The sequence below is a fragment of the Somniosus microcephalus genome, chromosome 10, assembly GCF_052327205.1.
Source record: "Somniosus microcephalus isolate GS21.2 chromosome 10, FLI_Smic_1.0, whole genome shotgun sequence".
NCBI lineage: Eukaryota > Metazoa > Chordata > Chondrichthyes > Squaliformes > Somniosidae > Somniosus > Somniosus microcephalus.
The window spans coordinates 205,593,614-205,620,832 of record NC_140996.1 but is presented as its reverse complement, the minus strand read 5'-3'; the positions used below and the strand labels follow the sequence as shown (position 1 = coordinate 205,620,832).

Genomic DNA, 27,219 nt, shown 5'->3' with positions numbered 1-27,219 from the left:
TTCCTGTAATGAAGAGGTCGTTGAGTAATACGCCTGGGGAACCAAAGAAGGTTCGCAACTGTGGGGACTTTAAGGCGACAGTGAACCCAGTCCTTCACACGGTACAATATCCGCTTCCGCGGATTGAAGATATTTTCGCCTCGCTATCTGGAGGGAAATGCTTCACTAAGATTGATCTGGCCCAGGCGTACCTGCAAATGGAGGTAGAAGAAACCTCGAAACAGTACCTCACGATCAACACTCAAAGGTCTCTACCAATACAACCGGCTGGTGTTCGGGGTAGCATCAGCTCCAGCTATTTGGCAAAGGGCAATGGATCAAGTCCTGCAAGGGATTCCAGGGACCCAGTGTTATTTGGACAACATCCTGGTCACGGGCAAAAATGACAGTGATCACCTTGCCAACACTAGATTGAAGGAATATGGGCTCCGAGCAAATCGCCACAAATGCGAGTTTTTCCAGAAGCAGATCTCGTATTGTGGCCACGTTATTGATAGAGGGGTTACATAAGTCCCCTGAAAAGATTGAGGCAGTAGTCAAGGCTCCAGCACCGGAAAATGTGTCACAACTGAGGTCGTTCCTCGGGCTGGTGAACTACTACCATAAGTTCTTGCCGAATTTGTCTACAGTACTACACCCACTGAACACCCTACTGCAAACGGGGGTACCATGGCAGTGGAATGACGAATGTAAACGAGCTTTCCAGAAGTGCAAAGAATTGATCACATCAAAAGAGGTGCTGGCTCATTTCAACCCAGCACTACCAATTCGGTTGGCGTGTGATGCATCACCCTATGGCATTGGAGCGGTGCTGTCGCACAAATTCCCGGACGGCTCGGAGAGGCCGGTAGCCTTTGCGTCTCGGTCACTAACCTCAGCCGAGCATAACTACGCCCAGATTGACAGGGAGGCCCTCAGCCTAGTGTGAGGAGTGAAAAAGTTCAACCACTATCTGCACGGGCAGAAGTTCACCTTGCTGACTGACCACCAACCACTTGTCTCCATCTTTAATCCAAAGAAGGGCATTCCGGTGATGACTGCACAACGGCTACAAAGATGGTCCCTTTTTCTAGGGGTGAACCAATATGAAATCGAGTACAAGGGCACGAAACAGCATGGAAACGCTGATGGGCTATCACGCCTGCCACTGCCTACTGCGGAGGAAGCACCAGCAGTGGACCCTGTCGAAATATTTTATTCGACTATAATTGAACGCTTGCCAGTAACTAACGCTGATATAGAGAAGGAGACCCGAAATGACCCGACACTGTCTCGGGTATATGACTTGGCGGTGAAGGGATGGCCAACACATGGCGACTCACTGTTGCCAGCATTCTCATCCAGAAGAGAACAGCTGTCAGTATGCCAGGGGACCTTGATGTGTGGATCCCGAGTGGTAATTCCACCCAAGTTAAGGGAGAGAGTGCTAAATGAGCTTCACGAAGGCCATCTGGGAGGGGTGAAAATGAAAAGCCTTGCTAAGGCTTGTGTGGTGGTGGCCAGGGATCGATCAGCAAATCGAGGACCTAACAAAGAGCTGCTCAGGATGCCAGAAGGTCCAAAATGCACCACCACATGCCCCTCTATACTCATGGGAGTGGCTCTCATCTCCATGGCAATGGGTGCATATTGATTTTGCTGGTCCATTCATGGACTCAATGTTTTTAATAGCCGTGGATGCGCACTCGAAATGGCCTGAGGTGATCAAAATGTCGTCCACCACCACGGAGAAAACTATTGCAGTCCTACGGACCATTTTTGCCAGGAACGGCTTGCCAGAGCAGATTTGCTCTGATAACGGACCACAGTTTGTGTCCGAAGAGTTTCGAAGATTCATGAAAAGAAATGGGGTAAGGCATTACACATCCGCCCCGTATCATCCAGCCACAAATGGATTGGCTGAGAGGTTCGTACAAACCTTTAAAAAAGCAGTAAGGGCCATGTGCGATGACGACATTCCACTGCAGCATAAGGTGGACAATTTCCTGTTAGCCTACAGAAATGCGACACATGCAGTCACCAACCAGACCCCAGCCATGATGTTCTTTAACCGAAGGTTGAGATCTCGTCTGGATTTGCTCAGACCAAATGTACGAAGAGATGTTGAGAATAAGCAATTCCAGCACATCAATGAGAAGCCGACAAGGAGCTTCAATGTAGGGCAACCAGTCTTAGCCCGCGACTACCGAACAGGGAAATGGCAACCAGGAACTATATGCACACGGCAGGGGCCACTAATGTACACAGTGGATGTTGGGGAGAACATTGTGAGACGCCATGTCGACCAGATCCTAGAGTCACAGGAACGAGTCAACCCCATGTCTCGCGTACCTGGTGATGAACCCGACATACAGGTAGCATCTACCCCAGAAACAGTAGCATCGGAAGCTGATGAACCAACCGATGACAGGGGGCCAGAATCGCCTTCGCACCAAGAGCAAGACACTCAGGAAAGGCGCTATCCAGAAAGGATCAGGAAGCCGACCCAAAGACTGAATTTATAAATGGACTATTTTCAGTTAATGTTGCATGTTAAAAGTGTTAATTGTTAAATGAATGTTATGGTACTGTTAATCTAAAAGGGGAGGAATTGTAGTGTATGTACCTTTAAGGGGAGAACTACTTTTTACAGCTCCTCTATACTGTAGTACCGGCAGTGACCACACCTGTATATAAACCCTGAGTAGGGATCTGTACAGTTAGTTTTAGAGTAACCCTCATCCAGTAAACACCTGTTGATTGTTCCCTGCAGTCTCGTGTCTAGTTATTGAAGGACACACAACATCAAGATACACGGATCTAACAGCAGAGGACGGTGAGGTCCGAGTGGGAATGGAGCGGTGAATTAAAGTGGCAGGCGACCGGGAGCTCAGGGTCCCCCTTACGGACTGAACGGAAGTGTTCCGCAAAGCGGTCACCCAATCTGCGTTTGGTCTCCCCAATGTAGAGGAGACCACATCGTGAGCAGCAAATACAATATACTAGATTGCAAGAAGTAAATCGCTGTTTCACCTGGAAGGGGTGTTTGGGGCCCTGGACAGTGATGGGGGGGGGGGGGGGGGGGTGGAGGTATAAGGGCATGTGTTGCCTCTCCCCCGCTTACATGGGAAGGTGATGGGCGAAGGGGAAGGGGTGCTGGGGGTGGTAGAGTGGACTAGGGTGCCGCGGAGCGAGTGGTCCCTATGGAATGCTGAAAGGGGAGGTGAGGGGAAGATGCGTTTGGTGGTGGGATCACGCTGGAGGTGGCGGAAAATGATCCGTTGAATGCGGAGGCTGGTGGAGTGAAAGGTGAGGACAAGGGGAACCCTATCGTGGCTCCGGGTGGGAGGGGCAGGGGCGAGGGTAGAAATGCAGGAGATAGAACGGACATGGTCGAGGGCCGTGTCAACCACAGTAGAGAGGAATCCTCGGTTGAGGAAAAAGGAAGACATGTCGGAAGCACTAGTATGGATGGTGGCATCATTGGAGCAGATGCAGCGGAGACAGAGAAACTGGGAGAATGGAATAGAGTCCTTACAGGAGGCGGGGTGGGAGGAAGTGTAGTCCAGGTAGCTTTGGGAGTCAGTGGGCTTGTAGTGAATGTTTGTCAATAATCTATCCCCAGAGATGGAGATGGAGAAGTCGAGGAAGGGATGGGTCGGAGATGGACCATGTGAAGGTGAGGGAAGGGTGGAAATTGGAAGTAAAGTGAATGAAATTTTCTAGTTCAGGGCGAGAGCAGGAGACGGCACCGATACAGTCATCAATGTACTGGAAAAACAGGTGAGGGAGGGGACCCGAGTAGGACTGAAACAAAGAGTGTTCCACATATCCCACGAAAAGGCAGGCATAGCTAGGACCCATGCGGGTACCCATAGCAACACCTTTGATTTGGAGGAAATGAGTGGAGTCAAAAGAGAAGTTGTTCAATGCGAGAACAAGTTCAGCCAGGCGGAGGAGGGTGGTGGTGGATGGGGACTGGTTGGGCCTCTGTTCAAGGAAGAAGCGTAGCGCCCTCAGGCCATCCTGGTGGGGGACGGCGGTGTAGAGGGAATGTACGTCCAGTGAAAAGGAGGCGGTTGGGGCCGGGAAACTGTTAAAGTGGCGGAGGGCATCGGAAGAGTCGCGGATGTAGGTGGGAAGAGACTGGACAAGGAGAAAAAAAAGTCGAGATAGGAAGAGATAAGTTCCGTGGGGCAAGAACAGGCTGAAACGATGGGTCTACCAGGGCAGTCCCGTTTGTGGATCTTGGGAAGGAGGTAGAAGCAGGCGGTGCGGGGTAGGAGAACTATGAGGTTGGCGGCCATGGAGGGACGATCTCCAGAGGAGATGAGGTCAGTGACAGTCTTGGAAACGGTGGCTTGATGTTCGGTCGTGGGGTCATGGTCCAAGTGGAGGTAGGAGGAGGTGTCGGCGAGTTGGCGTTCAGCTTCCGCTAGGTAGATGTTGGTTCGCCAAACAACAACAGCACCACCCTTGTCAGCAGGTTTAATGATAATGTCGGGGTTGGATCTGAGAGAATGGAGTGCTGCAAGTTCAGAGGGAGGTAGGTTGGGGTGAGTGAGGGGAGCAGAGAAATGGAGATGGCCGATGTCACGTCAGCAGTTTGCAATGAAAAGATCTAGAGGGTAAGAGGCCAGAGGGAGTGGTCCAGGTAGAACGAGAATTCTGAAAGCGGGAGAAAGGGTCAGCCGTGCGGTGGGGGGGGGGGGGGTGGAAGACTCCTGGCCAAAGAAGTGGGCACGGAGGCAAAGGCGGCGGAAAAAGAGCTCAGTATCATGCCAAACTCGAAATTCATTGAGGTGGGGGTGTAAGGGGATGAAGCTCAGGCCTTTGCCGAGGACTGATCATTCGGGGTCAGAGAGGGGAAGGTCAGAAGGGATAGTGAAAATGCAGCAGGAGGTGAAATTGGGAGAAGGATGCTTATGTTCTATTCAACAGTAAAAGTGGAAAATGCCAATTGCTCGGGAGAAACTGTCATGGAAGACATCTCTGAAAAATATTGAACTACAAGATCCCTGCCAATGAGAAGATTCTGACCCTAACGAGGGAATATTGTCTCTTTGGAATTTAAGTTATGAGGAATTGTCAGCTACATTGGCTTGATCGCACTGGAAAAGCAGTGACTTCAAGAGGGCCTTTTAAAGGTTTTTAAAAGCTAAAAAGGGGGGGTTGATCAAACTGATCTGGGAACAAAAAATTTAGGAGTAACTAAGAAACTCAGCCAAAATATTTTGAACAAAGGAGAACACAGGTACATGCAATAAGTCAACAGGAAAATGTTTTGGGAGTTTATTGGGTCTGAAATTTTATATAAGAATTGCCACGGCTGTGTTTCTGCTATAACAATTGGGTGTTCAGGAAAGAAACAGAAAATAAGACCCCCAGCCTGTGTTTTTGTTAAGTCTAATTTGCATGTATTTTTCCCTTTTTCCAAACAAGCACTGCTCAGGGTTTAAGTGGATTTAAATTAAATTTAAATGCCTACATTAGCAGCCTATATGAAAATGAACTGTATATGAAGTCTGTCATTTCCGATTAGGCTAAACGTTATGTTTATGTCAGTCAGGATAAGTGAAGTATAATAATTATTTCCCAAACTGTGCCAGGCAGGATACAACCAAGTGCACTGGGCCCCTCAAACTCGAGGCTCCCTTGCACAGACTGTCCAGCACAATCTGGCCACGCACAGGTTATACCCGTCTCCCTGTGTACTGTTAAACAGCTCACTGTCAGTACTGGCTTCAGCTGTTGCACTGCAGTAGGCTCAAACAAGCACTGCGGGCAAAATCTCGGAGGAGGCAGCACAGTTTGAGTGGATTGAGATTCAGCAGCACACCACACTGATGCCAGTGTATGAACAACATTAACGCAAGGAGGAGATCATCATCATTTTTGAACTGCAAGGGGAAAAACTCAATTAAAAAAAATGTAATTAACAGTTGCATCACATTTTCCTTTAATTAACCCAAACTTATAAATATCACGCTGTGACAGTAGTTAAGAATGTTACAGTACTCACCGTCAACTTCTGAATCTTGCCCGCCAGCGATGAATGCAATCCAACGTGCTGGAAAAGGGATGGTCTGAATCGAATCCTGATGTTAGCTTTTTGTCGCTCGCAGTGTTTCTAACAAAACAAATAAATTAAAAGGTTGTTGGTTTTTTAAGGAATGTCTCAGACAGTGTTAAGGAGCAGAGATTAAAAGCGGGTAGAAAGAAATATTTTAAAGAGAACTGCATTTCATTCTTTTCCATTTTTAATTGTGTGTAGGTGAAACAAATGAACCATTTTCTTGTAACATGTACATCGATTAGTACAAAGTGATATAATTAAGGTGATGCTTGTATTACATATTTAGACACAGGAGTCAGCATCACATGGGAGCTTATTAAAGAAGAATAAGGGTTATGTAATTAGGGGGAAGATAGCAAACTGGATTAAAAACTGGTTGGAAGAAAGAGTAGAAGTTGAGGGCTGTTTTTCCAGAGTGGGCAATGGCATCCCACAGGGATTAGTTCTGGGGCCATTGCTGCTCACTGTGTATGTCAAGGATTTGGATATAGATCTAGAGGGAGTGGTGCCAAAATTTGCAGATTCTAAAATAGGAGGTATCATTAATCTTTTAGACCAAAAGAAACTGCAAAGGGATATTTGCAAGAAGGGGGAATGTGCTAAAAAGTAGCAGATGGAATTTAATGTCAGTAAGTGCAAGGGCCAGGGGGGTAGGAAAGTCGATAGCGAGAGAGAAAGGGGAGAGAGTGAAAGGACAAAGGAGAGGGAAAGTGACAGAGCGAGGGGGAAAGACTGAAAGAAAGGGAGAAAGAAAAGGGGGAGAGAGAGAAAAAAAGAAACGTAAGGTTAGAGAGAGAGGTTACTTCCATAATTAAAATAAAGTAATAAAATTTAATGAAGTACTGAATTTTCATAAGCCAAAGTATGTTATTACGCCAACACACGGAGACCACAAAATGACAGGATGTACATTCATGGAAATTCAGCACACAATGGTTTTATGTAACCCTGGATGTGTGAAGACAAAACAACTGAAAAAGGAGGCAAAGGAAAACTGGAGATAATTGATGCTTCAAGTGCACAACTTTAGTACCTCTCATGCTTCCCGCAGCTACAGAACTGCAGGGCCAAAATAACTGGGGGGGGGGGGGGGGCCGTCATCTATACCAATACAGTATACTGAATCCACTGCTCACGATGCAGTCTCTTCTACACTGGGGAGACCAAACGCAGATTGGGTGACCACTTTGTGGAACACCTCCGTTCAGTCCGCAAGTTGGACCCCGAGCTTTTGGTCGCCTGTCACTTTAATTCTCTGCTCCACTCCCATTTTGACCTCTGCCTTCTATACTGTTCCAATGAAGCTGAATGTAAGCTCGAGGTACAGCACCTCATCTTCCGATTAGGCACTTTGCAGCTTTCCAGACTCAACACGGAGTTCAACAATTTCAGATCATAACCTCTGCCCCCCATTCTTTCAGACGGCAGCTGTTGATTAACACCTCCTCTGGGCCCATCTTTTGTTTCTTTACTTGTCCCATTACTGTCTCCTTTTGCCTTGCACCATCATCCCTTTTGTCTTTTAATCTCTCCTGCCTTCCACCCTATCACAGACCTTCCCTTTTGTTCTTTCCTCCCCCTCCCCCCTTTTCCCTGCCTCTGTACTTGCTTAAAACCTGTTACATCTCTAACTTTTTCCAGTTCGGACGAAGGGTCATCGACCCGAAACGTTAACTCTGTTTCTCTCTCCCCAGATGCTGCCTGGCCTGCTGAGTATTTCCAGCATTTTCTGTTTTTATTTCAGATTTCCAGCATCCGCAGTATTTTGCTTTTGTAATAGCGATGAGATCCATCAGCTATTGATTATGGTAAATCATTACATGCACGTTCTTCTCTCCACTACTACAGCACTGACATTTAATCTGTTTCAGGAACACCAAAGAATATATATTTTTAAGCAGTCAATTTCATCATAACCCAACAAGTTCAGCAGTCTAGATCGCCAAGCTTTATTTTTTTGGTCGCAAACACCATTACTGCTGGCTGTCCATATCAAGCCCAATACATTGAATGAGCAAACATAATTTAAAAGCTTCCAATTACATGTAAAGTAAACACCACTCCTTTCTAGTGTTGTGGTAGGCAGCGAGTTTGTAGAATACACAGTTTCTGCATCAACTGTAGCATTCTGTACTAAAATCAAAGCAGAAAGAACATTTTTGTTTAATCAGAATGCAGCATGAATGAATTATCCTGTCGGTCTCAGATGCTTAAGGAAGCACCACTCCTGCAGTTGGTTTTGATTATTTTAAGCAGAGATACAAATAACGTGATTTTTTTTCTTCTTTTTATACACACACACACACAGATATAAATGGTATTTTACAAGACACATTGGGTATTCTTTTACTCAAAAAAAGTGAAAGTGCTTTATAATTTAATGACATTTTTAGCATTAAAAAATCATGCCATCTTTTCCACACATGTATTTGGCTAGATGGCAAGGGTAATAAATACAATCTACATTGATTCTGTCTTGCAGTAAGAAAATCTGATACTGGTTGTACATCAAACTTAATTCAGCATTAGCTAACAGAACTCATACATATATATCCAACTCTAATGAATCTTCATACTATTTTCAATCAATCAGTTTTATTTCGCAGAGTGTGCGCACGCTGCCACGTTCTGCTCCAGCCTCAAGGCTGGAGCTGCCTAGACTACAAATGTCAGAGACGGACAGACTTCACCAACTCCACCACCCACAGGATCTAGGAAATGAACCTTGGGGAGAGACAGTTTCGTAACTGATACCCTACTTACAAGCCACCAATTTGCAGTTGTCACAGAAAAAAGGACAGAATTGTCCCCAAATGCTAGTAAAAATCTTGAATCCCAGGTAATAAAATGAAACTTCTTCCGCTAGTATAAACCTGCGATATACATGGATGGAACTGCAGCATGCAATCTTTAAAACACCAGTAAAAGTCCAGGGGGCCGATTTAAAAAGTGTGCCTAAAACAGGCGTGAAGTCAGCCTGTTTGTGCCGGTGTGAGTTCCGAGCCATTTTGATGCCTCCAGTGGGAAGGCGGGAAATTGGCCGGCTTCCATGCGGAGCCAGCTGGCAGGTCAAGTCAAGTTTCCTGGGCTGTGCTGTGAGCAGTCTCCAGTGGTTTCCCCCTTTAAAGGACCCCTGGTTAGGCCCATCGCTGCCCGGTACAAATGGGAGGAGTATACATGGTGCACGCTCTGGCCATTTGTACCTGAAAATTGCAATTGGGAGCTAGAACCGGTCAAGACTCCAATTTGCATAGTTAAGCAGTGCCCAAGTGGGCGGGCTGCTCATGCAGGCACAGTCCCACCTGAAAATTGCATCAGGCAGGTGTTAATGGGGCGGATGAGGTGCTTCCCCCATGCCCAGGCTGAACTCTCCATATTCTAACGCGCACCATCCTGTTTGCCCATCACCCACATATGCCTCTACACCTCTACATTGGGGAGACCAAACGTAAATTGGGTGACCGCTTTGCGGAACACCTCCGTTCAGTCCGCAAGGGGGACCCCGAGCTTCTGGTCGCCTGTCACTTTAATTCACCGCTCCATTCCCACTCAGACCTCACTGTCCTCGGCCGCTTGCATTGTTCCACGGAAGCTCAGCATAAGCTCAAGGAACAGCACCTCATCTTTCGATTAGGCACTTCACAGCCCTCTGGACTCAGAGTTCAACAATTTCAAATCATAACCTCAGCCCCCATCACATATTTTTTATCCACACTTTTTGTTTGCGCTTTTCCCCCCCTCCCACATGGCAGCTGTCTTTCATTCTGCCAGTGCAATTCACACTTCATCTAGAGCCATCCTTTGTTTTTTTAACCTGTCCCATTACCACCTCCTCTTGCCTTGAATATCTCTTAATGCCTCTTTACTTCTCCTGCCTTCCATCCTATATCACAGACCTTCCCTTTTGTTCTTTCATCCCCTCCCCCATTTCCCAGCCCCCAAACTTGCTTTAAAATCTGTTCCTTTTCCTGCTTTTTTCCAGTTCGGACGAAGGGTCATCGACCGGAAATGTTAACTCTGCTTCTCTCTCTCCACAATGCTGCCTGACCTGCTAAGTGTTTCCAGCATTTTCTGTTGTTGTTTGATTTCCAGCATCCGCAGTACTTTGCTATTGTGTTAGCTGACCTACAATGGCCCCCGGTCCAGCAATGCATCAAATTTAAAAGACTCATCCTTTTCTTCAAATCCCTCCATGGCCTCGCCCCTCCCCATCTCTATATCCCCCTCCAGCTCTACAACCCTCCAAGAACTCTGCACTCCTCCAATTCTGGCCTCTTGTGCATCCCCGATTTCCTTCATCCCACCAATGGTGCTCGTGCCTTCAGCTGCCCGGAAGAGGTGAAAAAAACAGAAAAATACCCAGGCTAATTTGGGGAGAAAATCTGGTAAGTTCCTCTCTGACACCACCCCCCTCCCCCCCCACCCCTCGGTGTTCAAAACTAGTCCAGGAGATCATCTGACCCTGATAATACCTTACTCAGGCCATTCAGTTCAGTGACAAGCGGCAAGAGACTTTGCTGTATTTTCGCTAAGCACAACATGGACACACGATCAGCCTTTGGCCCTCACAGCCGAAGCTACTATAGGGGACAGGATTTGTGCTGTGGACTCCTGCCAATTGACAGATGGAACAAGAATACCAAACCTCATTTCACATTTTTTCACTTAAATGCCCTCCGCAGGATGAGACCTTATCTTCTGACTCTGGCTTGCATTCAAACAAACCTCAATAAATAAATAAAAACAAAGTGACTTTAGCAGGGGGGGGGGGGGGAATTCATCTAAAGCACTGTTCTGGACATAGTGTAGTAGTTATATAATGTGCCCTAAATCAAAGTAATGCTGTTATTTTGAAAATAAATGTACTATCCTTCCAGTGGTGAAACTATTTTTTTAAAATATCGGTTTAGTATAAAAATAGAAAAATATAGGGATGAAATAGACGAGTTCCAAATGGATGCCTTATCTAGTGAAGCATCAGAGATCGCGTTGATCTGTAACTGTTGCTGAACTCATGCTATCTAGCACTGAGTGTACTGGGCTGCTCTCCCCAACGCATGTACAAGAAAACCTGGTAATATTAAAGAATCTTAAAGGGCAGACAGCAACCTGATCTCAAAAAATTGGCCGTGGTGAATAATGAAGAAGAAGGCTGCAGGAAGATATCAATGGACTGGTCAGGTGGGCAGAACAGTGGCAAATGGAATTCAATCCAGACAAGTGTGAGGTAATGCATTTGGGGAGGGCTAACAAGGAAAGGGCATACACAATAAATGGTAGGACACTGAAGTGCAGAGGGACCTTGGCGTGCATGTCCACAGGACAGGTAGAGAAGGTGGTTAAGATTAAAGCGGCATACGGGATACTTGCCTTTATTAGCTGAGGCATAGAATACAAGAGCAGGGAGGTTATGCTCGAACTGTATAAAACACTAGCGGAAGCTGAAAGCCAACTCTCCGACACCACCTCCTACCTCCGCCTAGACCATGACCCCACTACTGAACATCAAGCCACCATTTCCAAGACTGTCACTGACCTCATCTCCTCTGGAGATCTTCCCCACCCACCCCATGGCCACCAACCTCATAGTTCCCCAACCCCGCACAGCCCACTTCTACCTCCTTCCCAAGATCCACAAACAGGACTGTCCTGGTAGACCCATCGTTTCAGCCTGTTCTTGTCCCACGGAACTTCTCTCTTCCTATCTCGACTCTATTTTTTCCTCCTTGTCCAGTCTCTTCCCACCTACATCCGCGACTCTTCCAAAGCCCTCCGCCACTTTAACAGTTTCCAGTTTCCTGGCCCCAACCGCCTCCTTTTCACTATGGACGTACAATCCTACTACACCTCCATCCCCCACCAGGATGGCCTGAGGGCGCTCCACTTCTTCCTTGAACAGAGGCCCAACCAGTCTCCATCCACCACCACCCTCCTCCGCCTGGCTGAACTTGTTCTCACATTGAACAACTTCTCCTTTGACTCCACACACTTCCTCCAAATCAAAGGTGTGACTATGGGAACCCGCATGGGTCCTAGCTATGCCTGCCTTTTCGTGGGATATGTGGAACACTCTTTATTCCAGTCCTACACAGGTCCCCTCCCTCACCTCTTTTTCCGGTACATTGATGACTATCGGTGCAGTTTCCTGCTCTCGCCCTGAACTAGATAATTTCATTCACTTTGCTTCCAATTTCCACCCTTCCCTTACCTTCACATGGTCCATCTCCGACTCTTCCCTTCCCTGACTTCTCCGTCTCCATCTCTGGGGGTAGGTTATTGACAAACATTCACTAAAAGCCCACTGACTCCCACAGCTATCTGGACTACACTTCCTCCCACCCCGCCTCCTGCAAGGACTCTATTCCATTCTCCCAGTTTTTCCGTCTCCGCCGCATCTGCTCCGACGATGCCACCTTCCAGTGCTTCCGACAGGTCTTCCTTTTTCCTCAACCGAGGATTCCCCTCTACAGTGGTTGACACGGCCCTTAACCGTGTCCGTTCTATCTCCTGCACTTCTACGGAAGCTCACCCCTGCCCCTCCCGGAACCACAATAGAATTCCCCTTATCCTCATCTTTCACCCCACCAGCCTCCACATTCAACATATCATCCTCCACCATTTCCGCCACCTCCAGCGTGATCCCACCCCCAAACGCTTCTTCCCCTCACCTCCCCTTTCAGCATTCTGTAGGGACCGCTCCCTCTGCGACACCCTAGTCCACTCCTCTATCACCCCCAACACCCCTTCCCCTGGCACCTTCCCGTGCAAGCGCAGATGCAGCAACACCTGCCCTTATACCTCCCCACTTCCCACTGTCCAGGGCCACATACACCGCTTCAAGGTGAAACAGCGATTTACTTGTACTTCTTGCAATCTAGTATACTGTATTCGCTGCTCACAATGTGGTCTCCTCTACATTGGGGAGACCAAACGCAGATTGGGTGACCGCTTTGCGGAACACCTCCGTTCAGTCCGCAAGGGGGACCCCGAGCTTCCGGTCGCCTGTCATTTTAATTCACCGCTCCACTCCCACTCAGACCTCACCGTCCTCGGCCTCTTGCATTGTTCCACGGAAGCTCAGCGTAAGCTCGAGGAACAGCACCTCATCTTTCGATTAGGCACTTTACAGCCTTCTGGACTCAACATTGAATTCAACAATTTCAGATCATATGTATATATTTTTTATCGACACATTTGTTCTGTTCTTCTCTCCCACATGGCAGCTGTCTTTCATTCTGCCAGCGCAATTTACACTTCATCTAGAGCCATCCTTTGTTTCTTAACCTGTCCCATTACTATCCCCTTTTGCCTTGAATATCTTAGTCTCTCAATGTCTCTTAACTTCTCCTGCCTTCCAGCCTATCACAGGCCTTCCCTTTTGTTCTTTCATCCCCTCCCCCATTTCCCAGCCCCTACACTTGCTTAAAAATCTGTTCCATTTCCTGCTTTTTTCCAGTTCTGACAAAGGGTCATCGACCTGAAACGTTAACGCTGTTTCTCTCTTCACAGATGCTGCCTGACCTGCTGAGTATTTCCAGCATTTTCTGTATAAAACACTAGTTAGGCCTCAGCTAGAGTACTGCGTACAGTTCTGGTCACCACATTACAGGAAAGATGTGATTGCACTAGAGAGGGTACAGAAGAGATTCATGAGGATGTTGCCGGGACTGGAGAATTTTAGCTATGAGGAAAGATTGGATAGGCTGGGGTTGTATTCTTTGGAACAGAGGAGGCTGAGGGGAGACCTAATTGAGGTGTATAAAATTATGAGGGGCCTAGATAGGGTGGATAGGAAGGACCTATTTCCCTTAGCAGAGGGGTCAACAACCAGGGAACATAGATTTAAAGTAATTGGTCAGAGGTTTAGAGGGGATTTGAGGGGAAATTTCTTCACCCAGAGGGTGGTGGGGGTTTGGAACTCACTGCCCGAAAGGGTGGTAGAGGCAGAAACCCTCATCACATTCAAAAAGAACTTGGATGTGCACCTGAGGTGCCGTGGCTTACACGGCTACGAACCAAGAGCTGGCAGGTGGGATTGGGCTGGATAGCTCTTTGTCGACCGATGCGGACATGATCGGCCGAATGGCCTCCTTCCGTGCTGTAAATTTCTACGATTCTATGATTCTACATCCTCCCAGCCTCACCCACACTGTAACACAACTGTGGGAGAGGCACAAGAATTTACAGATTTTTGCTCTCGGGGACCAGCCGAATCTCCACTTGGCACCTACCCCACAGCTCCAAGACAAAGTGCATCAACATAGAAGATAGGAGCAGGAGTAGGCCATTCGGCCCTTCGAGCCTGCTCCGCCATTCAATGAGATCATGGCTGATCATCCAAATTCAGTACCCTGTCCCTGCCTTCTCCCCATATCCCTTGATCCCTTTAGCCTTAAGAAATATATCCAACTCTTTCTTGAATATATTTAATGAACTGGCCTCCACCGCCCTCTGTGGCAGAGAATTCCACAGGTTCACCACTCTCTGGGTGAAGAAATTCCTCCTCATCTCTGTCCTAAATGGCTTACCCCTTATCCTTAGACTATGACCCCTGGTTCTGGACTCCCCGGCCATCAGAAACATCCTTCCTGCATCTAGTCTGTCCAGGCCTGACAGAATTTTATAGGTTTCGATGAGATCCCCTCTCAATCTTCTAAACTCCAGTGAGTATAAGCCCAATCGACACAATCTCTCCTCATACGTCATTCCTGCCATCCCAGCTATCAGCCTGGTGAATCTTCGCTGCACTCCTTCCATGGCAAGAACGTCCTTCCTCAGGTAAGGCGACCAAAACTGCACACAATCCTCAAGGTGCGGTCTCACCAAGGCCCTGTACAACTGTAGCAAGACATCCTTGTTCCTGTACTCGAACCCTCTCGCCACGAAGGCCAACACACCATCCGCCCTCCGAACTGCCTACTGCACCCGCATGCCCACCCCCAGCGACTGGTGCACAAGAACACCCAGGCCTCCTTGCACTTCCCCCAATCTATTGCCATTCAAATAATAATCTGCCTTCCTGTTTTTGCCACCAAAGTGGATAACCTCACATTTATCCACATTATAGTGCATTTGCCATGTTTCTGCCCAATCACCCAACCTGTCCAAATCGTACTGGAGTTTCACGACATCCTCCTCACAGCTTACCCTCCCACCCAGCTTTGTGTCGTCTGCAAATTTGGAGATATTACATCCAATTCCCTCGTCCAGATCATTAATATATATTGTGAACAGCTGGGGTCTTAGGACCGATCCTTGCGGTACCCCACTAGTCACTGCCTGCCACTCGGAAAACGACCCGTTTATTCCAACTCTCTGCTTTCTGTCCGCCAACCAGTTCTCTATCCAAGTCAATACCTTGCCCCCAATCCCATGTGCCTTAATTTTGCACGCTAATCTCTTATGCGGGACCTTATCGAAAGCCTTCTGAAAGTCCAAATACACCACATCCACTGGTTCTCCCTTATCTATTTTACCAGTTACATCCTCAAAAAATTCCAGTAGATTAGTCAAGCATGATTTACCTTTTGTAAATCCATGTTGCCTTTGTCCGATCCTGTCACTGCTTTCCAAGTACTCTGCTATTACATCTTTTATAATAGACTCTAGCATTTTCCCCACTACCGATGTCAGGCTTACCGGTCTATAATTCCCCACTTTTTCTCTACCACCTTTTTTGAATAGTGGGGTAACATTAGCTACCCTCCAATCCATGGGTACTGTTCCAGAGTCTATCGAGTTCTGGAAGATGACCAGCAATGCATCTACTATTTCTAGGGCCACTTCCTTAAGTACCCTAGGATGTAGATTATCAGGCCCTGGGGATTTATCGGCCTTCAGTCCCTTCAATTTTCCTAACACCATTTCCCTACAAATACTGATTTCTTTCAGTTCCACCCTTTTATCAGACTCTATGTTCCCCGGCATCTCTGGAAGGTTATTTGTGTCCTCCTTTGTGAAGACAGAACCAAAGTATGAATTTAGTTGGTCTGCCATTTCTTTGTTCCCCATTATAAATTCCCCTGATTCTGACTGCAAGGGACCTACGCTTGACTTCACCAATCTTTTTCTCTTCACATATCTATAAAAGCTTTTACAGTCAGTTTTTATGTTCCCTGCAAGCTTACTCGCATATTCTATTTTCCCTTTCTTAATTAATCCCTTTGTCCTCCTTTGTTGAATCCTAAACTGCTCCAAATCCTCAGGATTATTGCTTTTTCTGGCCAATTTATATGTCGTCTCCTTGGATCTTATGCTATCCCTAATTTCCCTTGTTAGCCACGGTTGAGTCACCTTTTTTGTTTTATTTTTATGCCAAACTGGGATGAACAAATTCTGTAGCTCATCCATTCGGTCTTTGAATGTTTGCCATTGCCTATCCACCGTCAACCCTTTGAGTGCCATTCCCCAATCAATCCTACCCAACTCGCTCCTCAGACCATCATAGTTTCCTTTATTTAAATTCAGGACCCTCGTCTCTGAGTCAACAACTTCATTCTCCATCTTAATGAAGAATTCGATCATATTATGATCGCTCAGACCCAAGGGGCCTCGTACAACAAGATTGCTAATTAATCCTTTCTCGTTACATAATACCCAGTCTAAGATGGCCTGATCTCTGGTTGGTTCCTCGACATATTGGTCCAGGAAACCATCCCGTAAACACTCCAGGAATTCCTCCTCCACAGTATTGTTATTAATTTGGTTGGCCCAATCTATATGTAGATTAAAGTCACCCATGATGACTGCTGTGCCCTTATTGCACGCTTCTTTAATTTCCCTTTTCATGCCATCCCCAACCTCCGCCTTACTGTTGGGAGGTCTATATACCACTCCCACTAATGTTTTTTTCCCCTTAGTATTTCTCAATTCTACCCATACAGATTCCACATCATCAGAGCTAATATCCTTCATTACAATTGTATTAATCCCTTCTTTAACCAGTAATGCTACCCCACCTCCCTTTCCTTTTTACCTCTCTTTCCTGAATATGGAATACCCCTGGATGTTGAGTTCCCAGTCTTGGCCATCCTTGAGCCACGTTTCCGTAATCCCAACCAAATCATATTCGTTTACCTCTATTTGCGCAGCCAATTCGTCCACCTTATTACAAATGCTCCTCGCATTAAGACACAAGGCATTCAGGCTTGTTTTTTTAACGCTTTTAGACCTATTAGAATTATTATTTACTGTGGCCACGTTTGATTTAAAACCGTTGATTTCTCTGACTGCCACTTTTGTTTTTCTCCTTCCTATCTTTTGCTTTTATCCCCGTTTCCCTTTCCTCTGTCTTTCTGCTCAGGTTCCCAACCCCCTGCCATTTTAGTTTAAAGCCCCCTGAACAGTGCTAGCAAACCTCCCCGCAAGGATATTTGTCCCGTTCTGGTAGGATAACGTCACGGAGCTAGAATTTGCATCCAGTTACTAAGAAAAATATATAAATAGCTCACAAAAACAGGTCAATTAATTAGGAACAATTCAAGTATTTTTGCATATCTAGTCCACTGCAAAGAGTTTTTAGAATAGTAAAATATAATGAACAGGTTCTCGTATTGCAAACCAAAGCTCGAGTTCAAAACTTTTACTAAACAGATTTCTGCACTTACTGCATCTTTTTCAGGATTGCAGACCTTCACCCACAAGATATGGTCCAACAGCCAGTCAATCGGTTTCTCCTTGTGGAACATCAGTATGAACTCCACGATAAGATTCAAATCAGGAGACTGAAACATTTTACCTTGTGATATAAATGATAAAACATTAACAAATACAATTATTGCAAAATAATTTGATATAGCACAAGTCCAATGTAAAATAATGCTCATTAGATTACGTGTTTGAAACTACACGAATCATATTTGACTATCACTAAACTGGACTTTTATTGTTTTAATATAAGAGGCCAAAATGCTAGTTATTGAATTGCTACATAACCCTAAATATTCATGTTCGCGTGCTGCTGTTTCTTGTCATCACACCCATTTAAATTTTGCACAATCGGTTTGCCTCCAACCAGCAACATTAAGCACAGTAACAAGGAGGTCATTAGACACAAAAAAGTGAGGACATCTCCAATTATATTTAAAATTAAACTATGACTTTAAATAAAAAAAGTCAACCCTTAGACTTCTAGCAGCTTTAGCAACTGAATTTTCCAATTTTTCTTGATACAGGAAACTGTGTTATCCAGAGGCTAAATGTCCGGCAAGCTCGAGCCACCGGCAAAAATCAGGAGCCGTTTTGTTAGGTTTTTTTCTTCTCGTGGCTTTTTTTCCCCCCAACAGTCAGGCTCTGCAAAGTCTCTCTGAAGCTGTTGCTAAGCAACAGAGACGCTTCCAAGGTATGGGCCGACTGTTTAGAAGCTGTTGCTAAGCAACAGTGTTTGTTGCCAGATATGGAGCTGAAAAGCTCCGTATGTTTCAACATTAACGCTGGTGTGTCCGGCAGTTTTGAGGGAACGGCAACAGCTCAGTGCCGGATAGCACAAAGTTTCCTGCACGGGGAATCGTGCCAAGATTGGAAAATGGCAAATGTTAAAACTGCTGTTCGAGAAAGGGAGATAACCAAGGAAATTATAGGCCACTTATCCTTGTCGTGGCTGTGTACAAACTTGAAGAAGCCAGGATAGGGATAAAATTAGTGAGCATTTAAAGAAGAGATGGGCTAATCATGGATGGTCAGCCTCAATTTGTGAAGGGTCGTTAATTCAATGGAAACTTTTGAATGCAGAAGATGGATTTTCACAAGGCCCTTGATAAAGGTGCCACATGAGAGTTTTGCAAAGGTTAAAAGCTTATGTTATTAAAGGGAATTAAGCTCCATGGATAGAGAAATGTCTAGGGTCTCAAAAGCAGGTAGTAGGAGTATACAGATTTACAGGTTATGATTAGTGATGTACCCCAGGGAGCGGTGCTGGGCCCTCTTTTGTTTCCCATTTATATAAATTATTTAGACATCGGCACAAGAGGAATATTAAAAAAGCTCAGCGATACCACATTAGGGGCATAACAAACTATGGAGGAAGAATGCTAGATGTTGCAGGAGAACAGACAAGAAGCCAAATGGGCATATGGATGGCTGATACAGTTCAATATAGAAAAATGTGCAGTAGCACATTTTGGGAAAAGAACAATGAAAGGAGAGAGTGCAGGTAGAAAAGGCTATAAAAGACAACTACGATTCTGGGTTTTACATATAGTAGCACTGATTACTAAAGCAAAATATTCAACAAGACATTCTTACTAATGAGTTTGTCACTAAAGATACATTCCCACTACATTGGCAAAATTGTTACTTTGCAGCTGAAGCTCTGCTTATCGAGATGAATTGAATTTTTACCTTGAACTAATTTCTCTAGGTTTCTGAGCAAGGCGCTGTCAGTGATCACATCCTCCAAAATATAAGCCACACATAGAAACATAGAAGATAGGAGCAGGAGTAGGCCATTCGGCCCCTCGAGCCTGCTCCGCCATTCAATGAGATCATGGCTGATCATCCAAATTCAGTACCCTGACCTGCTTTCTCCCCATATCCCTTTAGCCTTAAGTATATCCAACTCCTTCTTGAATATATTTAATGAATTGGCCTCTACTGCCTTCTGTGGTAGAGAATTCCACAGGTTCACCACTCTCTGGGTGAAGAAATTCCTCCTCATTTCTGTCCTAAATGGCCTACCCCTTATCCTTAGACTGTGAATCCTGGTTCTGGACTCCCCGAAAATCGGGAACATCCTTCCTGTATCTAGTCTGTCCGGTCCTGTCAGAATTTTATAAGTTTCAATGAGATCCCCTCTCATTCTTCTAAACTCCAGCGAGTACAAGCTCAATCGACCCAATCTCTCCTCATACGTCATTCCTGCCATCCCAGATATCAGTCTGGTGAATCTTCGCTGAAATCCCTCCATGGCAAGAACATCCTTCCTCAGATAAGGCGACCAAAACTGCACACAATACTCAAGGTGTGGTCTCACCAAGGCCCTGTACAACTGCAGCAAGATATCCTTGCTCCTGTACTCGAATCCTCTCACTATGAAGGCCAACATACCATTTGCCTTCTTAACCGCCTGCTGCACCTGCATGCTTACCTTCAGCGACTGGTGCACAAGGACAACCAGGTCTTGTTGCACTTCCCCTTCTCCCAATCTATTGCCGTTCAGATAATAATCTGCCTTCCTGTTTTTGCCACCAAAGTGGATAACCTCACATTTATCCACACAACTGGAATATTTTGTACACGTTCTGGGCACCTCATTATAGGAATGATATTAGAGCCAATTTAAATCAGATTTTATTTCCTGCCAACTCTTGATCGTAGTGACTCAGACTAGTGGGTAATAGCACCCATCTGACACCTGCCCCAATGACCATTATCACGCGTGAACCTAAGCAGCAGGCACCAGCAGTTTATTCTGCTATAGTGGTGGTGGGGGCAGAAGCAGCTGGAAAGACAATGGCCCATTCTGCGGCGAAGGATCGGGGCTTGCCGTTCACTACGCTGACTGCTGCCAACAGACTTTTGAGTGGAGACTTGCTCCAATCCGGTGTCTGATCAAGCGTGGCGCCCTCTAGAGGGGATCCGTGGTGAGCGAGAGCAAGACAAGCAACAGCGAGGTCAGATTGAAGAATCTAAATCAGGAATATTAGATTGAAATCATGTACAGAAAGCGAAATAAAGATTGGGAAAGACAGATGGGATTAAGGGAGAGATAAAAAGACAGACAGAAAAAGTAAATCTCCAACGCTAATTCAATTCTGAAGGAATGAGACTCCACACTTGAAAAAAAAAAAAAAAAATTTTTTTTTTCCAGGGCCAGAGAGGCTGTTTGGCAGTAATTATGACTGATCACACAGTTAAAAATTCACTTACAACTGAATGCAGCAGCCCTAACTTTTTCAGCCGTGTTCAGTCAGTGACTATCGCAACTTACGTGGTCCATGTAGGAACCAACGACATAGGTAGAACTAAGAATGAGGTTCTGCTGAGGGAGTTTGAGGAGCTAGGGTCTAAATTAATAAGCAGAACCACAAGGATAACAATCTCTGGATTACTACCTGAGCCACGTGCAAATTGGCATAGGGTCAGAGATCAGAGAGTTAAATGTGTGGCTCAAAAAATGGTGTGGGAGAAAGGGGTTTCAATTCATGGGGCACTGGCACCAGTACTGGGGAAAGAGAGCTGTTCTGTCAGGACAGGCTCCACTTAAACTGGGCTAGGACCAGCACCGGCAAATCAAATAAATAGGGCTTTAAACTAAAAAAAAGGGGGGAAAAGAGGGGTCAGGTGAGGGGAAATTTAGAAATCTAAAGAGAAAGGTCAAGGCAATAGAGCAGTGTAGCAATTTGGGTAAAAATAAGCAGAGTGTGACAGGAAGGGACAGAGTTTAATGGTAGCAGTGCAGCAGAGAATAAGGTCAAAGCAGGGAATAATGGTAAAAAATTTAAATTAAAGGCTCTTTATCTGAATGCACGAAGCATTCATAACAAGATAGATGAATTGCGGCACAAATAGAGATAAATGGGTTTGATCTAATAGCCATTACAGAGACATGGTTGCAAGGTGGCCAAGGTTGGGAACTAAATGTTTCGAAAAGACAGGCAGAATGGAAAAGGAGTGGGATTAGCCCCGATAATAAAGGATGACATAAGGACAGTAGCGAGAAAGGATCTCGGCTTGGAAGATTAGGAAGTAGAATCAGTATGGGTAGAGATAAGGACACAATGTCAAATCGCATTAGTGTAGTTAAAACAGTGGATGTGTTACCCTTTTAAAAAAAAGTGTAACTGTTACCCATCCACAATTTGTTAATTCTATCCTGGAGTGACTGCAGGAAATTAGCTAAACACGTGAAAGATCATCTTCAAGATCACGATGATGTGCCCCATTATTTTTTTAAACGTCCAAACAATGGATCTGGAACCCCCCTCCCCTCCATCACATTGAAATTGAATGGGGTCGACTACTGGAAAAATGGTCTCAAGTTGCCCAGGTCAGACTCGATTAATTCAAAACATTTTCAACAATCATTAGAAGGGATCAGGCATTGTCACCTTCTTCTTCCTTCTTAGGCAGTCCCTCGGAATCAAGGATGACTTGCTTCCACATTAAAAATGAGTTCGCAGATGACTGATGAGTCCAATGCGGGACCTACAGTCCCTGTCACATGTGGGGCAGACAGTGGTTGAAGGGGCGGGTGGGTGGGGTGGTTGGGTTGACGTGTGCTCCTTGCGCTGCCTGCGCTTGGCTTCCGCTTGCTCCCGAAGAGACTCGAGGTGTTCAGCGCCTTCCCGGATGCTTCTCCTCCACTTTGTGCGGTCTTGGGCTAGGGATTCCCAGGTGTCGGTGGGGATGTTACACTTTTTCAAGGAGGCTTCGAGGGTGTCCTTGAAGCGTTTCCTCTGCCCACCTGGGGCTCTCTTGCCGTGCCGGAGCTCCGAATAGAGCGCTTGTTTTGGGAGTCTCGTATCAGGCATGCGGACCATGTGACCCGTCCATCGGAGCAGATTGAGCGTGGTCGATGCTGGGGATGTTGGCCTGAGCAAGAGCACGGACGTTGGTGCGCCTATCCTGCCAATGGATTTGCAGGATCTTGCGGAGGCAGCGTTGGTGGTACCTCTCCAGTGCTTTGAGGTGCCTGCTGTACATGGTCCATGTCTCTGAGGCATACAGCAGGGCAGGTATCACTGCTGCCCTGTAGACCATGAGCTTAGTGCCGGGTTTGAGGTCCTGGTCCTATGCATGCACTCAGAAATTCTGTCCCTGCCCCCCTAATCATTTGCCTTCATTTTTTTTCGTGAATTCTAATCATCCTTCAGGATAAATTGTTAAAAGTTTATTGTTGAAACTACAACCAGAGGACAGCAAAGGCTTTGTTAATGCCCAACAGAACAATCATCATCTTGTCCATATAAATTAACAGCAAAGAACCAGAGGCGTAAAGAACCATTCATAGCAATGCCCTTTTATTTTGATGCAAATCAAAATGGATACATGCCTGTTCAGAGATAAAAGCCTGTAAAAGACCTCTTAATATGCAAACACTTGAGTGCTTACCCAAGTGAAAACAATATTCTGTATTTCCTAATTGCTGTATTTAGCATTTATAGTTCATCTAATAAGTTGCAGGTCTCTCATCATTCATCATTTTCTTTTAAATCATTTTAATCAACGGATCGCTCAGGTGACCTGTTCCCATTGTTCTGCCAATTACACTGCCAAATCCAAGAGCCCACTAATAATAATCCAGCATTAGCAGAGCAGAGACTTAATTTGCTTTCTCTGAAAGGACAAGCCAAGCAACAGAACTCACGTTATGAGGAATACCTGTTATTTGGGAAAATGTGATGCCTTCAAAATGGCAGCTGTGAAGTCTGAAATTCTTTAGGAACATGGGAACAGAAATAAACCATTCAGCACCTTGAGCTTGTTCTGCCATTCAATGAGATCATGGCTGATCTGTATCCTAACTCCAATTACCTGTCAGGGCTCCATGTCCCTTAATACCCTTAGCTAGCAAAAATCTATCAATTTCAGATTTTAAATTATTAATTGAGCAAGCAGCTGCTACTTTGAGAGTGCGAAGAGAGTCTCCCACACTTGTGGCAAGATGCTTCTTACAATGGTAAATGAAATGGAAAAGATGATCTTAAGGATTGACTGTATTTATCTACAGTTATAATCCTGAGAGGAAAATAAAGACTTAAGGATACAGATAAAATGAGATTATGAGTAGGTAAAATGAGATTAAACAGAGATAGATTAGACCAACAAACACTTCTGACAGCCAGATACTGATCAGTGAAATATTACAGAAGTTCCAACAAGGAAGCACTATTAAGGAGCGCATCCAACCCTCCACATAAAAACCTAAGAAATAAGAGCAGGAGTAGGCCAGACGGCCCCTCGAGCCTGCTCCGCCATTCAATAAGATCATGGCTGACCATCGACCTCAACTGCACTTACCCGCCTGATCCCCATATCCCTCGTTCCCCTAGAGTCCAAAAATCTATCCCTCTCCGCCTTGAATATACGCAAAAACTGAGCATGCACAGCCCTCTGGGGCAGAGAATTCCAAAGATTCACAACCCTAAGTGAAGAAATTCCTCCCCATCTCGGTCTTAAATGGCCTACCCATTATCCTGAGTCTATGCCCCCTAGTTCTCAGCATCTACCCTGTCAATCCCCCTCAGAATCTTGTATGTTTCAATGAGATCACACCTCATTCTTCTAAACTCCAGAATCTACACAATCTCTCATCATAGGACAGCTCTCTAATCCCAGGAATCAATTTAGTGAACATGACAAAGAAAACTCCTCAATAAAAAAAATTAAGGTTTGAACTGCAAAGTCTGTCATTCACAAGTGGATCTCTCTTTTATAGCACACCCGCAAACCAGTAGTGCAGCCAATCTGTTTAAGAACACCATCAATGTCACTCCTGGTTTTACTGTTTTGTAACATTGGCCCAGTTATTTGTTTCCACTGGGGGCTGTGCCCAACGACCTGGCCGAGATCAGTAGTTCACTGTGCGAGAGAGCTGAATGTTTTAAAATGAGTGCCCAAGAGAGCACAGAATCCCCATGAGTTGCTAGAAGTTAAAAGATTAATATTTATTCTTTCCATTTGGGATTTCTCTACTGCAGCATTATTATTTCACAGACATAAATACACGACACCATGCCCCCCAGTACTTTCATCTATTTTATTAAACTAGAATTTCTGTATATAATTTACAGGGATCGGAGAAGGATCAGTTCTATTTATATGTTGGAGCATTACATTACAGGGTGTGTTAAACAGAATACTACTTGCCTCATTTGTACGCATGTAACTATGCATCACTACTAAATTTTGAAAGAATGGGAACCATAAGGAGGTTATCTATGTAATCTAGTCTCAACCAGGTGTAACTAGCTCATTTCTTTATTACATAGCATAATAAATCCACAGTTTCCATACATGGTGAAATAGAAAGCCCATGGCAGGTTTTCAAAAATGGAGTGGACAAATTCCTATTAGGACAGGGGATGCAGGGCTATTCACTCCAGGATCATGGTAAGGAAATGATCAGTGGTTTGGAAGGGTAGGTTATATGGACCAATGGTCTTCTGCCCAAAACATTACTAAGCTACTTTGCATCAGGTCTTGTGGATTGTCCACAAGAAAACCATCAAGGGACCAGGAGGAAGAAAATGTGCAATATATACAGAAAGTCCGATCATCTGGGATTGGTACATTTGTTTAAATATGTAAAAGCACAAGTGAAATTCCTGCAGCTTTTCGTTTAAGATGTTGAACGAGAATGAAAAACACTCAAATATAATTTGTATTTATATAGCTTCCTTCATGTAGAACAACATTTTGAAGAGCTTCACTAGGATGGGAGGAGGAGGCTAGCAAGCTGGACACAAAACACAGCAGTGGGGAGGGGGGGGAAAAGAAAGAACCATAAATGACAATTGAACAGAGCTAAGTGGCAATGGGAGAGAGTTCAAAGAGCCGTGGACATAATGACTGAAGTAGTGGAGGGAGTGGGGTACAAGCAGTAGTCTGGAGTCAGAGGAGTAGTGTGCATAGGCTGGAACATACAGATGAGAGGCTGCTCAGATGCACGTGGGGCAAGCCCACGGAAGGATTTAAAAACAAGGCCAAGGCCCCTAAAGTCAAAGTGCTGAGGGAGAGGGAGTCGGTGGAGCTTGGCAAGAACAGGGCAAGGAGTGCACAGGATTTTGAGAGAAAGTGAATGTGGACTACATATTTTCCCTTCTATTTCCTTGATTGTTTTCACACGGATGCCCACAGGACTGGATCCCTACTGAAAATGTATGAAAAGTCTGTAAAATTAGGTAACCACACCCCTGACCCTGAACACGGGGGCCCCACAAGGATGTGTGCTGAGCCCCCTCCTCTACTCCCTCTTTACCCACGACTGTGGCGCTGTTAATGGTTCCAACACCATCATCAAGTTTGCGGATGATACCACGGTAGTAGGCCAGGTCACCAACAACGATGAGTCAGCCTACAGGGAGGAGGTCCAGCATCTCGTGAAGTGGTGCGCCGATAACAACCTGGCCCTTAACATCAAGAAAACCAAAGAAATCATTGTGGACTTCAGGAAGTCTAAAGGCGGTAGTCACACCCCCATCCACATCAATGGGGCTGTGGTGGAAAGGGTGGACAGCTTTAAGTTCCTCGGAGTCCACATCACGGAAGACCTCTCCTGGTCCCTCAATACCTCCTCTCTGGTGAAGAAGGCCCAGCAGCGCCTATATTTCCTAAGGAGGCTGAAGGGATGTAACCTGTCACCCCTGATCCTCTCTAACTTTTACCGCTGCACAATAGAGAGCATCCTGACAAACTGTATCACAGTACGGTATGGCAGCTGTAGCTACTATGACCGGAAAGCCCTGCAGCGGGTAGTCAAAACTGCCCAATGCATTACCGGCACCCGGCTACTGACCATAGAGCACATATACCAGAAACGCTGTCTACGGAGGTCACGGTCCATCATCAAAGACCCTACCCACCCCAGCCACAGTCTGTTCGCCCTCCTGCCATCTGGGAGGCGCTACAGATGCATTCGCACCCGTACGACCAGATTTAGGAACAGCTTCTTTCCCAGGGCTGTCATCCTACTGAACTCCACAAATAAACTCTAAAGCCTGCACATCTGCCAATGCACTTTATTATGGTTATGTTTATGTTAATGTTAATGTATGTGGAATGTTTAAATGTCTTAATCTAAATGTACACTCTCGGGAGCCGCAAGCCTACATTTCGTTGTACTGCACTTGTGCACTAACAATGACAATAAAAGTTGATTTGATTTGATTTATTTTGGATTTACTAGAGTTTGAGAAGGATACTTCGATAGCACCAGCCAAACCCACGACCTCTACCACCTAGAGGGACAAGGGCAGCAGATGCATGGGAACACCACCACCTCCAAGTCTCACACTTCTCTGACTTGGAAATATATCGCCGTTCCTTCGTCGTCATTGGGTCAAAAGCCTGGAACTCCCTTCCCTAACAGCACTGTGGGAGTACCTTCACCGCATGGACTACAACGGTTCAAGGCGGCGGCTCACCACCACCTGCTCAAGGGCAATTAGGGATGGGCAATAAATGCTGGCCTTGCCAGCAACGCCCACATCCCATAAACAAATAAG

The 27,219-nt window shown here is 45.6% G+C and overlaps 1 protein-coding gene across 1 annotated transcript in view; it reads right to left on the bottom strand.

Annotated features, from left to right (window-relative positions):
• mgat4a (alpha-1,3-mannosyl-glycoprotein 4-beta-N-acetylglucosaminyltransferase A) overlaps positions 1-27,219 on the bottom strand; it is a 259,273-nt gene that overhangs the window by 29,580 nt on the left and 202,474 nt on the right. The window contains exons 9-10 of the mRNA XM_085999510.1: positions 17,662-17,792; positions 6,002-6,109 (exon numbers count right to left, since the gene is read on the bottom strand). Of these exons, the coding sequence (XP_085855636.1) occupies positions 6,002-6,109; positions 17,662-17,792 (239 nt within the window). The remainder of the gene's footprint in view (positions 1-6,001; positions 6,110-17,661; positions 17,793-27,219) is intronic.